Here is a 14,213-nt window from a genome sequence, read left to right as displayed (position 1 = left end):
TTGATTGTGTCTCTTTTCCTTCTCCCCTGTGAGCTGTATGTGTCTCCAGGGCAGGTGCTTCCCCTGGTACCTAGAACAGGGCCTGGCACAGAGTTGGAGCTTAATGAATGTCTGTTTAGTGATTGTCCCAGTCTTCTCTCCTCCAGCTAAGCCTGCCTCCTCCCTTGGGTCCAGCCTCCTCCCTTGAGACCAGCCTCCTCCCTAGGGACCAGCCTCCTCCCTTGGGACCAGCCTCCTCCCTTGGGACCAGCCTCCTCCCTAGGGACCAGCCTCCTCCCTTGGGTCCAGCCTCCTCCCTTGGGTCCAGCCTCCTCCCTAGGGACCAGCCTCCTCCCTAGGGACCAGCCTCCTCCCTTGGTTCTTGCTTTTTGCAGGTGCAGCCAGGGGAATGTCTTGCTACCTCAGATCACCAGGTTGCCCCAACCCAGGTCCTATCTATGTCAGGGAAAATGGCCGCCTGCACATGGTAAGCCTGGCCCTGGATGGTGTCACAAGCAGCTTGCGGGAGCCAAGGCCTTTGAGATTGTTCCCCAAAGGCTTCTCGGTGGAGCTGTGCATGAACAGGGAAGATGACGCGGCCAGGAAGGAGAAGACGGACCATTTCATCTTCACCTACACGCGGGAAGGCAACCTCCGCTACTCCGCCAAGTCCCTCTTCAGCCTAGTGCTGGGCTTCATCTCTGACAACGTCGACCACATTGACTCCCTCATCGGCTTCCCCGAGCAGATCGCCGAGAAGCTGTTCTCCGCTGCGGAAGCCAGGCACAAGTTCACGGAGCCCGGCGCGGGGCTGCGCGCCTTGCAGAAGTTTACGGAGGCCTATGGGCGTCTGGTGCTCTGCTCACTCTGTCTTCGCAACAGGTGAGGGGGGTTCTGAAAACTAGAGAACAGAGCGTCTCCTCATCCTGGGAGGGCAGCCCGGATGCTGAGCTTGGATAGGTTCAGCCCCCCATTTTACAGGAGAGAGACTGAGGCTCAGAGAGAAAATGACTTGGGAATACAGGCTTCTCAAGCTAGTGCTGAGAGGGGCTTCAACAGCTGTCTCTGTAAGGAGAGGCCGCCCCCTTCTCTCTAGGGAGGGGCCAGAGATTCCTAGTTTATTCGCAGAGGTCATATTGGGGTACTTCTGGTCTGGAGAAAATTCCAAGCTTGAAGGGGCCAGACAGGAAGGGAATTGGAAGGATGGGGGCCTGCTGTCCATTGAAGGAGCTGAGCTGCTCTGGCCTGCCCAGTCGTCTCTTCCCCTACAGCCCCAGATGCCCCTTGGGGCCTCTCATGGGAAGCTGTTGCCAGGAGTTCCCAATGGGGCTTCCTTTCTCCTCTGGCTGGGTTCCTGGCCTTGACTTTGCTATGTCCCATAATCATGTTGGCCCACTTTCATGTCCTCTGCCAGAAGTATAAAAATCCCTTGTTCCAGAAGTACAAAAGTCTCGATTACTTTCTCAGAGGCTGCATGTTTTCTTTCTCTGATTGCCTAGTAATCCCCCAAATCCCTATTAACTATGTGATTGGAGGGTAGAAAACAGTAGCTTTATTTACAGTGCAATTAAATACAACTGGTCAGATAAGGTTTGCTTGTGCACCCAGCTGAGCTGGTCATCCAGCATCTCTGATTCAGCATTTTAAAGGGGCTTCCCGGCCCTGAGCCATCTACCCTAGGGGTTGGGCCCAGAGTACTTTTTACCTTGGCTGGGGAGAGGGGGAAGAAACTAGCCCTGGGTTCCACCCCCTCCCCCTGCCCTGCCCTCCAGGAAGCAGAGAAGGCTCGCAGATGAGAGGGGCCGAAACCCTTGACACTCCCTCCTGCTGGTCCTAGCCTGTGACCGTTTCAGGGACGATGTTCCTGGACCCCAGAAAGGTGTGATTGGCAAAGGAAGGCTTTTCCTCCACACACACCCGAGCCCTCTTCATTTCTTCTTGCTGGCCTGGTGGGTGGAGGTGGTGCCTTTTTGACATCTGAGGAGTCTCGGCTGGTTTTCTCCATGGGAGAGCTGCCACTGCTGCCCAGTAATGTTGACGACATTGGCTCACCTCAGCCCCCAACTTCTCCTTTACCACCTAGCTCGCCACAGGCAGCACACGTTCAGGGGGGTGTGGGGTGAAGGGCTGGGGGCAGGCCAGCCACGTCTGGAGGCCAGTCATTGTGGCCTGTTAATCATCCACTAGTGGGGCCTGACATCTGCTGGGGCCCACTGACCACTCTCTGTGCTTGGCAGGTACCTGGTGATTTCAGAAAAGCTCGAAGAGATCAAATCTTTCCGGGAGCTGACCTGCCTGGATCTTTCTTGCTGTAAGCTTGGGGATGAGCATGAGCTCCTGGAGCATCTCACCAACGAGGCCCTGTCCAGGTAGGGCTTATCTGCCACGCTGCCCCCAGCCGTGCCACACGGAGGCCCCAGAGTCCAGTGAGCCTTTCACAGGCTCCTCCACCCAGAGGTGAAAGGGACCTTAGGGGCCATCAGGGCATCACTGTACAGTGGAGGAGACTGAGGCCTAGGTCATACAGGGACAGGGGGTAACAGGCAGAATTTGAGCCCAGGTCCTTCCCGTTGTCCCATGGCGTTTACTGAGGACTGGGTGCTTTCTGACAGCCTCCTTGGACTGTGTCTGTTCTTTCCTGGCCTTGCTACTAAATATCTGAATGTGCATCGCATTGACTTTAGGCCACCTAGCTGCTCACACCAGGCTGGCCTTGGAGCTGTCCTGTCCAAGGGTGCAGAGAAGGATTGCTCTGGTTCCTGACTTTTCCTGTTCATTTCATAGCTACACACACAGATACTTTGGGGATCTGGTCTTCCTGCCATAGGCACAGGTTCCCATTTACCCCCTTGGCAAATTATCTTTAAGTTCTTTGGGGAAAAATTGACAACCCTGCAGCCCTTGTGGCCTAGGGCCTTGCTGAACTCAGCTGTCCTGGTCTCGGGGCAGGGGGCAGCTTGTCCATCCCTGGGTCCAGGCTTGGAGCCCCTCAGGTCAGGCTAGCAGAGCCTTCCAGGGCTCATGTGGCCTGGAGGACTTTTAGGCAGGGCTCGGAAAATGGGGAGGGGGCGTCACTTTGTACCTTGTTTGAACAGTTACAAATAACCAAACAAATCGCTTTTGAGTCTTAATTTTTAAAAGTCATTGTGGTGTTCTGTGCCTGCCTTGTGCTGGGTGCCATGATAGGGTATCAGATTATTAAATGAGACCAATGCACGTGTGTGTGGAATGAAAGTTTACAGAGAAATTACAAGGAGTCTGAGAGGGCAGGGCACAGACGCCTGTCCAGCCAGGCTGGGGCTACTTGAGGGAGGTGAGTTGGGCAGCCCCTTGGGAGCACAGCTCTGGTGTTCCATACAGAGCCACCCAAAGTAAATTCTGGTGTCTTATGGCCTCGCCCCCACAGCGTGACCCAGCTCCGCCTGAAGGACAATTGCCTCTCTGATGCCGGGGTCCGGAGAATGACTGCTCCTGTCCGGGTGATGAGAAGAGGACTGGAAAACCTCGCCTTACTCGACTTGTCCTGTAAGTTTGGCAGTGTCACAGTGGGAGGGCACCAGCCTCAAGTCCAGACAGAAGGGCTCAGGTTGGATGTGGTGGCCAGGCCCCTGCCCCAGCCCCCTTCCAGGCTGGGCTCCCTTATCTCTTCCTTTATCTAACCAGTTAGAATTTCTTTATTCTGAACTTAGGCAGCACCAAAAAAGAGCATTTCTGGGGGCAAAGTAGAATGTGTAAAGGGTTGTGAGTGACACGTGTGAATCTCTCCTGTGTTACACTCAAAGCTGCCCTGCTGCCGTCTCAGCTTTCTTCTTACACCCTTGTCAGTTCTTCAGTGGCCTCCACCTCATTCTTTCTCTTCCTTCCTTTCCTTTCCTTCCTCTCTTCTTTCCTTCCTTCCTTCTTTGCTTCCTGCTTTCTTCTCACTGTCCTTACGTCTCCTCCCCCTGACTCTTCCCCTAATTTGCTTTTAAACACATTACAGAGCCAGGCATGTCCATGCTGTGCCAGAACCCCTGCATCCCTCGTGGGGTTTGTAGGGAGGGTCCTCCTGACTGCAGCAAGGGTCCTGGCATGGTGTCTGGGACTTTCCGCCAGCCTAGGAATGTTTGTTACAGTCTTAGGTGAAGTTTCAGCCATTACCCAATGGATGGACCTTCCCTTAGGTTCCAAATCTTTTGGTCTCTTGCTTCCTCTTTGAGGATGAGAATGTTTGTTTGCTTGTGACTCATCTCTGCCCCACATGGCCTTCTTGACCCCACCCCAATCCCTGCCTGTTTGCTAATTGAATTTGTGTCCCTCATTCTGCATTTATAAGTGTGGAAGAGGGTGGATGTTTTCTGCCTCCCCCTGTGTTAGACCCACCTGCTTGTTACCCACCCCTCCCCATGTTTGTGGCCCCTTCTTGCCAATTCCCCCTTCCTCCAATGCCTCCCTTTACCCTTTCTTCTCTTGCCCCTCTTAGGACCCTTAGAACAGGCCCTATTGACCCTGAGGTCCCCTCTTTTCCTTGTTTAACTGTTCATTTCCTTTGAAGACATTAAGGCTTGGAAATGACACCTGTTTCTTCTCCCCCATTTGGATATCAAGCTTCATCATCTCACTGCTCCAGTGCATGTGCCTTTCTAGGTTTCTCTTGCTTTTGCATCCCACCGCCCCATCTCACTCTGATCTTTGCATCAGGAATGCTTGGAAGTCTCCTGTTTCTCCCTTGCAAGCCAGGTCTTCCTTGGTCAGAGCCTCTGTGTGTCCCCAAGATCACTTCTCATTTGCCGTAGAAGCTGACAAGGCTTGTGTGATCCTGACCATGGTTCCTGGTACTTGGACTCTCGTTCTGACTGTTTGGATATTTATTCTTCAGGATGGGAGCTCTGGCAGTATGGCAGTGACATTCTGGGCTTCTCCTTTTGGGTCTCCTTTTAGGAGGTAATCAGTGTATTCTTTCTGTCTTTACTTTGCCCTCTGGTCTAAGAGATCTGCGCAGTTTTCATCCATGAATTATTCTTCTTTGAGGTGATTGCTGTTAAGTGACTTGACCAGGTTCACACCACTGCTAAGTGTCTAAGGTCAGATTTGAACTCAGGTCCTCCTGACTCCAGGGCCAGTGCTCTCTCCACTGTGCCACCTAGCTGCCCCTCACTGACGAATTCTTGAAAGAGAGTGTCCAGGCTTTTAGGGTTTTCAGGGAGTCCATTGCTTGGCTGAGGTGACCACCTCCTCTCCTTTGTCATTCTCCTTACAGTTCCTTCTTCCAGGGCTTCAGTGGTCCTGGTGGGAAATCCATTTTTCCCTTTGTGTACCCTCTTTGTTAGGGCGTCAGGCTCCCCTCCTGGGCTAGCTTTCTGGGGTTATTCATTTTTTTTTAGTTGGCATTGTAACACTTATTAAAATAATGCTGTAGGGAAACAGCAGCAGCAAAGAGCCCGAGAATTAAAATGCAAACCATGTAGAATCTCCTTTGAAACCTGACCATGTGTCAGGTGTTCGGCCTGTAGCCAAGCAAGCCCCCGAGGAAGCCGACCCTGTCAGGCTACTTTTCAGGCATCGGGATGGGCTCTGTGTTTGACCCTTACGCGATGGAAAGCTCCATGAGTGACTCGTCAAAGCCAGTGGCGGTGAGGGTGCTGTCTCCCCTTGGGCTAAAGATTGGTCCTGGCACATAAGGTGTGGAATGACAGAGATGCCTGTTCAGTGTTTTGTTGTGTCAACAACCACCTCCCCCCCCCCCAGTAAATTATGTCATCCTGACTGTCTGAAAAACCGAGTATTTCAGTGAGAAATAGACTCGCTAAAGAGCGATGGGCCAAGAAGGCAGACGTGCAGAGATTTCAGAAGCCATGCTATTTTTCAGTCAATTCAGAATTTTGTCAGCTGTTTTTCTCAGTTTGTTTAGACCTTCCAGTCATTGCTGAGGGTTTGGGGTCTTCTCGGCTTACTCTTCTCTCCAGACTTTGTTGCCAAATCTCTGCGGCTCAGAGCAGTCAACCTTCCGGCCCTGGCTGGCCCCTCCGGACAGAGGGCTGGGCACTCCCAGGGTCTGCCTGCCTGCAGCATCTTCAGGAGACTGGCCTGTACTCAGGCTTTTCTGGGGGCTTCTGGCCACTGGCTCTTGCTGTGGCTTCTTGCTAGAGTAGGCTTGTGGGTGTTGGACTGTCCATCTCCATTCAGGCTCCTTCCTGGCCAGAACTTGATCTCGGGATTTTCATTGATCTGTTCACTGTGTTTATCGTCCTCTGGGTTCTGCCTACCTTAGCCTGCCTCTGTTCAAACAGTTCCGTAATCCCAGGAATTCCTCTTGATGCTCGCCTCCCGCTCACAGTCATCAGTTGGCCATCCGGGACTGACACTGGGTTCTTGGCAGCACCTTTGATTGCTGAATGTATCCATAAGGCTGATGAGCCCACTCAGGAGACAGGCAGAAAGAAAACCTGCCCGGCCCCCAGGGCCAGCAGGGACTATTTTGGTGGGTGTTAGTCCTGTTGGACCCTGACCTTCCTGCCTGGGCATGCTGTGCCCAGTCCTGGGGCCACTGGGTGTTAAGTCTCTATGAAACCTGGATTAAGCCCCAACTGAGGACCATCCCCCAGCAGGAGGTGAGTGTGGCCGTCTTTGCTGGAGACATGATGCCCCACAAGGTCTGCAGAGCACTTGTCTCAGGACAACTCTCACACGCTGCACGGCATTAGTGTTCCCGTCCTGTGGGAGAGGAGGCTCACAGCTGGCACTCGGGCCTCCTGAGCCCAGTCTAGGGCAATGCCATTGCCCACCAGCACCTCCATGCTTCCCATCAGGGGTTCACAGTTCTGCCACTGAGCTTGAATGGATGCCAGAGAGGCTGGCACTTAATGTCAGCCAATCGGCAAGCATTTATGCCCGGCCTGTGCAAATCCTGGGGATCCAAAGAAAGCCCTGAGCTAGTCATTCCTCTTGAGGGGCATATAGTCTAAGAGGGAGGACAGAGAGGGGATGGTCCCCAGGCCTGAAAAAGTCAGGCTCGGATCCAGGCCTTTCAGGAAACCAGAGGGGCCGGGGGGGGGTGGCGTGTTGGAATGTGCAGGGTGTGAGGAGCAGCAAGGAGGGGGCCAGGCCTGAAGCAGGGGCTGAACTATGGTCAGGTGCTCCGGTTTATCCTGACCCGTGCCTGCGTGTGCCTGGTTATGTTCATGTTGTCAGCCCCTCCTTGAGAGGAGGGGCTCCTTGTTGTCTTTCTTGTGCCTGGCATGCAGTAGGAGCTTAATAAGTGTTTGCTCACTAACTGTATACTCTAGTACTTGGACTTGTCGTTACCATGTGGCCCAGAATTTTATTTTCATGGAAAGTCTCCTGTGGTTCACTTTCTAGGTAATCCAGAGATCACTGATGCAGGAATTGGCTACCTCTTCTCTTTTAGAAAACTGAACTGCCTGGATATCTCTGGGACTGGCCTTCAGGTGAGAGTGTGACCCCCCTCTAGTGCGCGCCCAGATGGCAGCCACTGCCTGGCCTGGTGGGTGTGAGTCTGGGCGTTACTTACCCTTGTCTCCCTTGCTTAGGATGTGAAGGCCGTCATGCATAAGCTTCAGACCCACATCGGCCTCGTTCATTCCAAAGTGCCTTTGAAAGAGTTTGACCACAGCAGCTGTAAGACGGAGGGCTGGGCAGACCAGGTACCTTGGGAAGTGACTTCATCTGGCACTCTGAACACAGAACTAGTGTGTTCAAAGATCACAAGTGCTGGGAGGGCAAGGACCAAGTCTTAGTGGGATTTAGTGCCTCCTGGGGCCCAGCACAGCCTGTGCCCCCCATTTAGGTCTTAGCGAGTATTTGATCCTCTAGAGAGCAAGGTAAAGATTGGTATTATACCCATTGTATAGATGAGGCAGCAGAGGTCCCTCCAGGCTGCCTCCTGGCCCTTCTCCATAACATCTTTGGGAGAGCTCTGCAGCTTCTGTGGTTTCAGTAACTTTGTGGATGCCTCTCAGATCTCCTTGCCCACCTCCAGCTGTCTGAGACATCTTGGCCTGAATGTCCCGTAGACATCTCAAACTTAGCATTTTGTCTGAACCCATTTGTCTCCCCAGCCCCTTTCCTGACTTGTCTGTTAACCTGAGAGGGCACCACTGTCCTCACTTCCTGGCTCCTGTCCCCTCCCTCCCATGCGGTCAGTGGTCAGGTCATTTCTGCCCCATGGTGTCCTCTCCTCTGTGGCCACCTTGGACCCTCATTTACTACCTCCTGCTTGGCCTAATGCAGGAGCCTGCCCATGGGCCTTCCTGCTTCCAGGCTTTCCCAGTGACCATCCCGAAGCCCAGAGCTGATCACTTCCCTCCTCCCCTGAGCCAACATCTGTGGCTCCCTGTGACCTCCAGGATCAGATCTAAAGTCATCAGTTGGCTTTTCAGACTTACACAGTGTGGCCCCTCCTGCCATGACAGGCTCCATCCCACCTCTCCAGGAAGCCCCTCCCAGGCTCCCTGGCCTCCAGTGGCTCCCCCACTAATTAATCATCTCCCGCTTATTTTGTCTGCACTGGGTTGTGAATAGGTTTTGTCACTTGTCTTCCCATTAGAGGGGAGCTCCTTGAGGGCAGGGGATGTTATCTGTCTCCCCCGGGCTCAGCCCTGGGCTGTGCACACTGGAGGCGCTTCATAAATGCTGACTCAGGCGGTATCAGAGCCACGCTGTCCCTCCTGCACACAGTAGGCACTTCATGACTGCTCCCTGATGGGTCAGAGCCATGCTCTTGCTCCTGCACACAGTAGGCACTTCATGACTGCTCCCTGACGGGTCAGAGCCACGCTCTCCTTCCTGCACACAGTAGGCACTTCATGACTGCTCCCTGACTGGTCAGAGGCATGCTCTTGCTCCAGCACACAGTAGGCACTTCATGACTGCTCCCTGGCAGGTCAGAGCCCAGGGTTGGGACCACTCTCCCTTTGGCTGCAGGGCCTGAGCTGCAGAACAGTGACTGCCTTTACACGGCACCTACTGTGTGCCAGGCAGTGCGCTAATGCTCTGGGATGTAGGTGCTATTATTATCCTCCTAAGAGGCAAAGTGACTTGCCCAGGGTCACACAGCTAGTGAGTATCTGAGGCCAGATTTGAACTCAGGCCCCCCTGATTCCAGGCCTCATGCTCTTCCCACTGGGTCACTTGACTGCTTGCCACCAGGAGACAGCAGAGGCTTAGAATGGGACCAGCACTTTGTGGTACCAGGCTCTGTGCCAGACCCAGGGGGCGCAAGGGTGAAGGGACAGTCCCTGCCCTCTGGGAGCTTACACTTCACTAGGGAAGACAGACCAGGCCATCTTAGGCGTTCAGGCCAGCTCTGTTCTCCCTGGTGTCAGCAGGCCTCCTGTGCCCTGGGGCTGCCTCTGGCTAGTCAAGTGATGCTTGTCCTTGGATCAGGAGGCTTCTGAGCAGCCCCCATTAGCCCCCGGGTCTGCCCTGGGACGGGCTGGGGGTGGGGGGTGGCACTGCCTGCTGGGCCCCTGGAGTGGGATGGTGGTGGAGCCCGTGGTTGTCCCTGTTTCAGATTGTCCTGCAGTGGGAGCGCGTGATCTCTGGAGCCGTCGCAGGCCAGGACAAGCCCCGGACGGCAGCGTCACGTTTCTGTACGTACCTCTGACCGCAGCCCTGCCTCTGCTCTGCTCTCTGAGCTGTCCAAGCTGTCGGTTATTGCTGCTCAGCAGGAAGGCCAGAGTCACAGAATGTCAGAGCTGGGAGGTCATCTAGAGGTGATTGCCCAAGACCATGTAGGAGACAGAGGCCCAGGTGAAGTGGGTGCCTGAGGGCACCCCCACACCTAGTAAGTAGCCAAGCCAGGACTCACACCCAGGTCTTGGACCCCGGAGCTTTCCCACCAGGGGACTGGCTCGTTCTGGGAGATGTGGGGCCTGCAGAACTTAGAGCCACCAGCATGGTCTGGGTTTGGTCCACAAGGTCTGATGCCTCTAGCCACCTTCTGTCCAGACAGCCTGGGTTTCAGTCACCTGTCACGTGTCAGTGATCTGGAGGGTACCTAGACCCTTCCTTAACACTATGACAAACTGAAAAGGGGCCAACAGTAGGCACAGGGGCCGAGGCCCCTTGGGAGGACGTCACAGGGAGGCTGATGGCTGCTCTGTGTCTGGAGGAATGTCATGATACGGGGAGGACTGACGGCTGGGACAGGTAGTGAGTTCACTGTCACTGGAGATCTTGGAGCAGAGATGGATGAGCCCTGTGTGGAGTTACTGTGCTGGTTTGGGTGGGCCTCAATGCCCCCACAGACTCTTGCTCCACACTGAATCTTTCTCTGCTTCTGCCCTAGATGGACAGCGGCCCCGGATGGAAGCCCCTGCCAAGTGTCCCTTAGCTGACGCCCCCACAAACTCGGGTGAGAAACTCCAGTTCTATAAAGAGAAGGCGGCGGAATGCCACGGGCCGCCATTGAAACGGGAGGCAGCTGCCAGCCCAGAGCTCCAGAGCTCCAAGAAGAGAGCTCTGGAAGAAGCCGACCAGGAAACACCAGGCTCGTCGCCATCCTCCAGGCAGAAGTGTGTCTGCCTCACCGTGGAAGACTGGGACTTGCTTAATTCTTACTGATGGGGGGGGGGGAGGCGGCTTCTGGCCCCAGCTGTACCATGGGGTGCCAGGGGACAGGTGACGGTGGGCTTTGGGTTTGGAATTGGGCTGTGACCTGGTAGAGTGAGTCAAGATGGGGGGGGCTCACTTGTGGAGCAGAAGGAGGCCAGTGTTTCTACTGTATATTTTCAATACATAGTAATTTTTCAAATAAAACTTTTTGCTGTTGTTAGCTGGTGTTCTTGGATTCGAGGTGGGGCCACAGGGTTGCGGGGGCTCATCCTGGAGCCTCTGACAGACATCACACAGCAGCTCCTGTGCCTCCCTTTCTGATGACATCTCCCAGAGAAGACTGACAGCCAAGATAGACTCTTCCCAAGGGATGCCCCTTCCTACATCACTCATTTCCTTCTACCCATGGCCCCCCAGCCTCAGTCACAGAAATAAAGTGTTTGCTTTTTAGATGAGCAGAACTATTGCCAAGAGCCCCCAAATTTGACAGTGTATGTAGCATTCTGTGCCTTTAGTTCCCCCCACAGACACCCCTCCACTGAGAGGAAGGAGGCAGTCTCTCCTTTATTCTCCAGAACCAAGGTGGTTCACTTCAGTTCATCCAAATTCAGCTGCCTTTTAGGGGTATTATCAAGTTGCCTTATTGTCATCACTGTTTATACCAGGGGATTCTCCTTTTTGTGTGTCCTGGACCCCTTAAACTGAAGTCTGGGCAAAACCTAGGAACCCCTTCTCAGAACCACGTTTTCAAATGCTTAAAATAAGATAAAATACACAGGATCACAAGGAAAATCAGTTACAGTGAAATACATGTTTGTTTTTCCTTCCCAGATCTTGGACCCCCTGAGCTCCACGGGGAATGCTTGATGGAAGGTGGGGGGTGGTTTGTGGCTCCTGGGTCCAGAGCCCCCCATGTACAAGGTTCCTGGAGCCTCAGGAAACCTTACTTTCTCATGTAGTTTCTTGAGTCCTGACGCTGAACATCCCATTCATACAGAGTTAAGCAAGATTTACATGTCAAGCCTGTCCTTTGGGCTCTCGCTGTCCTGATGAATGAAGGTGATTTTGGAGCACTTGCCACCAGTCCTCAGAGCAGGATAAGCTGTTGACCTAATGACTGGGTTTTCTACAAAAGAAGGGAGAACTTCCTGGTGGTTCTTTCTAAGTTTGCTTCTGGCTGGCTGATTCACCCTGCCTTTGGATGAGTCATGTAATTTTTCTGTGCTTCAGTTCGCCTCAGATTAGTAGATCTGCCTCTCCACCGACGGAGAGGGTTCTGCATCTTCCTGTGCTGTAGTGATAACGGGGTCTTTGAATTCTGTGCCAGTGGAATGCAAACTTAGACACATGACTACAAGTACTGGTCTGGTCCCACCTTGCCAGTCTTGCCGATTGACATTGCTAATCATTTCAGATCATTTGGACCCCATAAAGGCCAAAGCCTGAACTAATCAGACATGCTTTGCTTTGCTCTAAAAATGCCCTTTCCTGTGTCAGCAACTGAAGGACTGTATGAGGCTGATCAGGAGCATTCTTCATGTTTGTAACTACTAAAGGGCAGGATGCCTAGGACCAGACTTGAATAGTGGGCCCTCTCTTATCCTATGGACATATGCTATACAGGGAAATACAGATATCCTGGGATGGTAATCTCCAACTGACACTTTGTCGATTGTCTTATTGTATTTATGACTTTTCAACTAAGAAACTTCCTTTCTCAAGGTATGGTTAAACACATATGGAGACCATAAACTGGAGGGATACGGGCATCCTGAATTGGGATTGTTCTAAAATGTAAAATTTTAAATTTAAATTAAAATGTAAAAAAAAATTTAAGCCTGGTCATTCTTTTATCAGTCAGAATTTACGTTCTGGTTTCGTGTACGTACATGTTTGCTAGCTTCACTAGCTTTAAGGGAATAAAAATATGAATTTATATGACACCTAGCCTGTTTGCCTCTTTTAACCAAACTTGAAGATTGACGACATTTATTAAGGCAGCTCTGGGGGCACAAAGACAAAATGAAGCAGGCCAGCCCTCAAAACACAGCATCTGTAGGTAATGAACCTCTTGTGGGACAACCAGCCTGGCTGAGTGTGGGGCATCCTGTCATCGGAGAGTGGGAGATTCTTTTTTGGCCATAACAACTCGCCATCTAGTCTTCCAGGGTGAGGGGGGCACATGTGAGTGAACCATGTAAGTGAAGGGACACCCCCTCCCCCCAAGTCCCAGCCATCACACAGAGCCCATGATCAGATTACAGGGAAGATGCCTAATCCTAGGAGCATCTCCTGGGTAGCCCCACCCACCTGGGAGGTCTAAAGCAAAGGGGATTTTCTTTACTAAGAGAACCTGGCCTCCAGCACCCCCTTCCTTAAGATGCTGATTGGTGGGAGCAGGCTTGAAGGCTCCCTCCAGATCCAAGTTCTGGGACTGCTGGAAGAGACAGGTTTCTGGCCTGGAACTCCTCACCTCTGCCCCTTAACTTTGGATTCTTATTTCTAGCTAAGATCTTATTTAAAACTTATAAAATGCATGCTTTTTTTTTTTTTACATCATCTTTGTTTTTTCTGAACACATCCCAACTCTCAACTTCTCATTGAACCTTCCCTTGTTAAGATTTTTAAAAAGTTCATAAAACCCAACCAATGGGTGTCAGCCGCACCTGAGAGCTTGTGAGCTCTCCCTGTCCCCATCCCCTCTGCAGTGAGAGGAGCAAGGCCCATTTCCTCAGCTCTTCTCGAGAGCCCAGTTGGGCTACGAGAATCACAGACAACGTTCCCTTTCACTCGGTCTTTCCACTGACATCACTGCATTGTCCACTGTTTTCCGGAAGTCTCCCTTGCTGCTCTGAATTTCTTGTTTGTATTTCTTATGGCAATGAGAAATCCCTGCGTGGGTCGGGTGCCTGTTAGCCAGCAAGCATTTATTAAGTATTTAAGATGTGCCAGGGATTGTATGATTGTATTAAGGACAAAAACCAATTATGTAGAGAAAAGGGGTGTGTGTGTGTGGGGGGGCGCCTAGTCAGGAAGACCTGAGTTCAAATCCAGATTCAGACACTTATTAGCTGTGACCCTGAGCAAGGCACCCCACCCTGTTGGCCTCAGTTTCCTCACCTGTAAAATGAGCTGGAGAAGGAGATGGCAAACCATCTCTGCCAAGAAAACCCAAAATGGGGTCCCAAAGAAGAGGATATGATTGAAACCACTAAACAACAAGAAAAAAATATATATATATATGGACATATGCATATACATGTATGCTTATACACACAGATATAAATATATAAACACAGAGCCAAATTATATACAAACTAGGTACCTGTGTGTGCCTACATGTAACACCAACCTTTATCTGCATACACATGGATGTGTGTGTAAATACAGGCACGCACACACAAAGGGGGGACAGAGGGAAGGTCCCAGAAGCAGGGTGGCTAAGAAAGCCTCCCACAGAAGGTGGGCTTTGCTGGGCGGGGGGTTGAGGATGACACCAAGTTCATGATCCTCGAGGACAGGAGGGTGATGCCCTCGACAGTGGGGAGGAGGGGAGGAAGGCTGGCTGGCAAACCTGGTGCCCCAGGGCTTAGAGGGCAGATGCCCCACAGACATTTTGCACCCATCCCCCCTCCCTGCCTCTGTACCTAGAGGAGCATTGTGATCCTCTGTGCTCTGGC

The 14,213-nt window shown here is 52.5% G+C and overlaps 1 protein-coding gene across 1 annotated transcript; it reads left to right on the top strand.

The window, feature by feature from the left end:
• The first annotated feature begins 355 nt into the window (after window positions 1-355).
• Window positions 356-10,753, top strand: LOC138164960 (leucine-rich repeat-containing protein 42-like). The gene is made up of 7 exons (XM_069092958.1): window positions 356-861; window positions 2,217-2,348; window positions 3,386-3,504; window positions 7,318-7,406; window positions 7,509-7,622; window positions 9,491-9,569; window positions 10,268-10,753. The coding sequence occupies exons 1-7, from the start codon at window positions 389-391 to the stop codon at window positions 10,540-10,542; spliced, it is 1,281 nt and encodes a 426-aa protein (XP_068949059.1). The 5' UTR covers window positions 356-388; the 3' UTR covers window positions 10,543-10,753.
• Window positions 10,754-14,213: the final 3,460 nt, after the last annotated feature.

This window comes from Petaurus breviceps, unplaced genomic scaffold (genome assembly GCF_028583685.1).
Source record: "Petaurus breviceps papuanus isolate PSGF00001 unplaced genomic scaffold, PetGlider_PUasm1.0 207, whole genome shotgun sequence".
Taxonomy (NCBI): Eukaryota; Metazoa; Chordata; class Mammalia; order Diprotodontia; family Petauridae; genus Petaurus; species Petaurus breviceps.
This window is presented reverse-complemented; position numbering and strand designations above follow the sequence as displayed.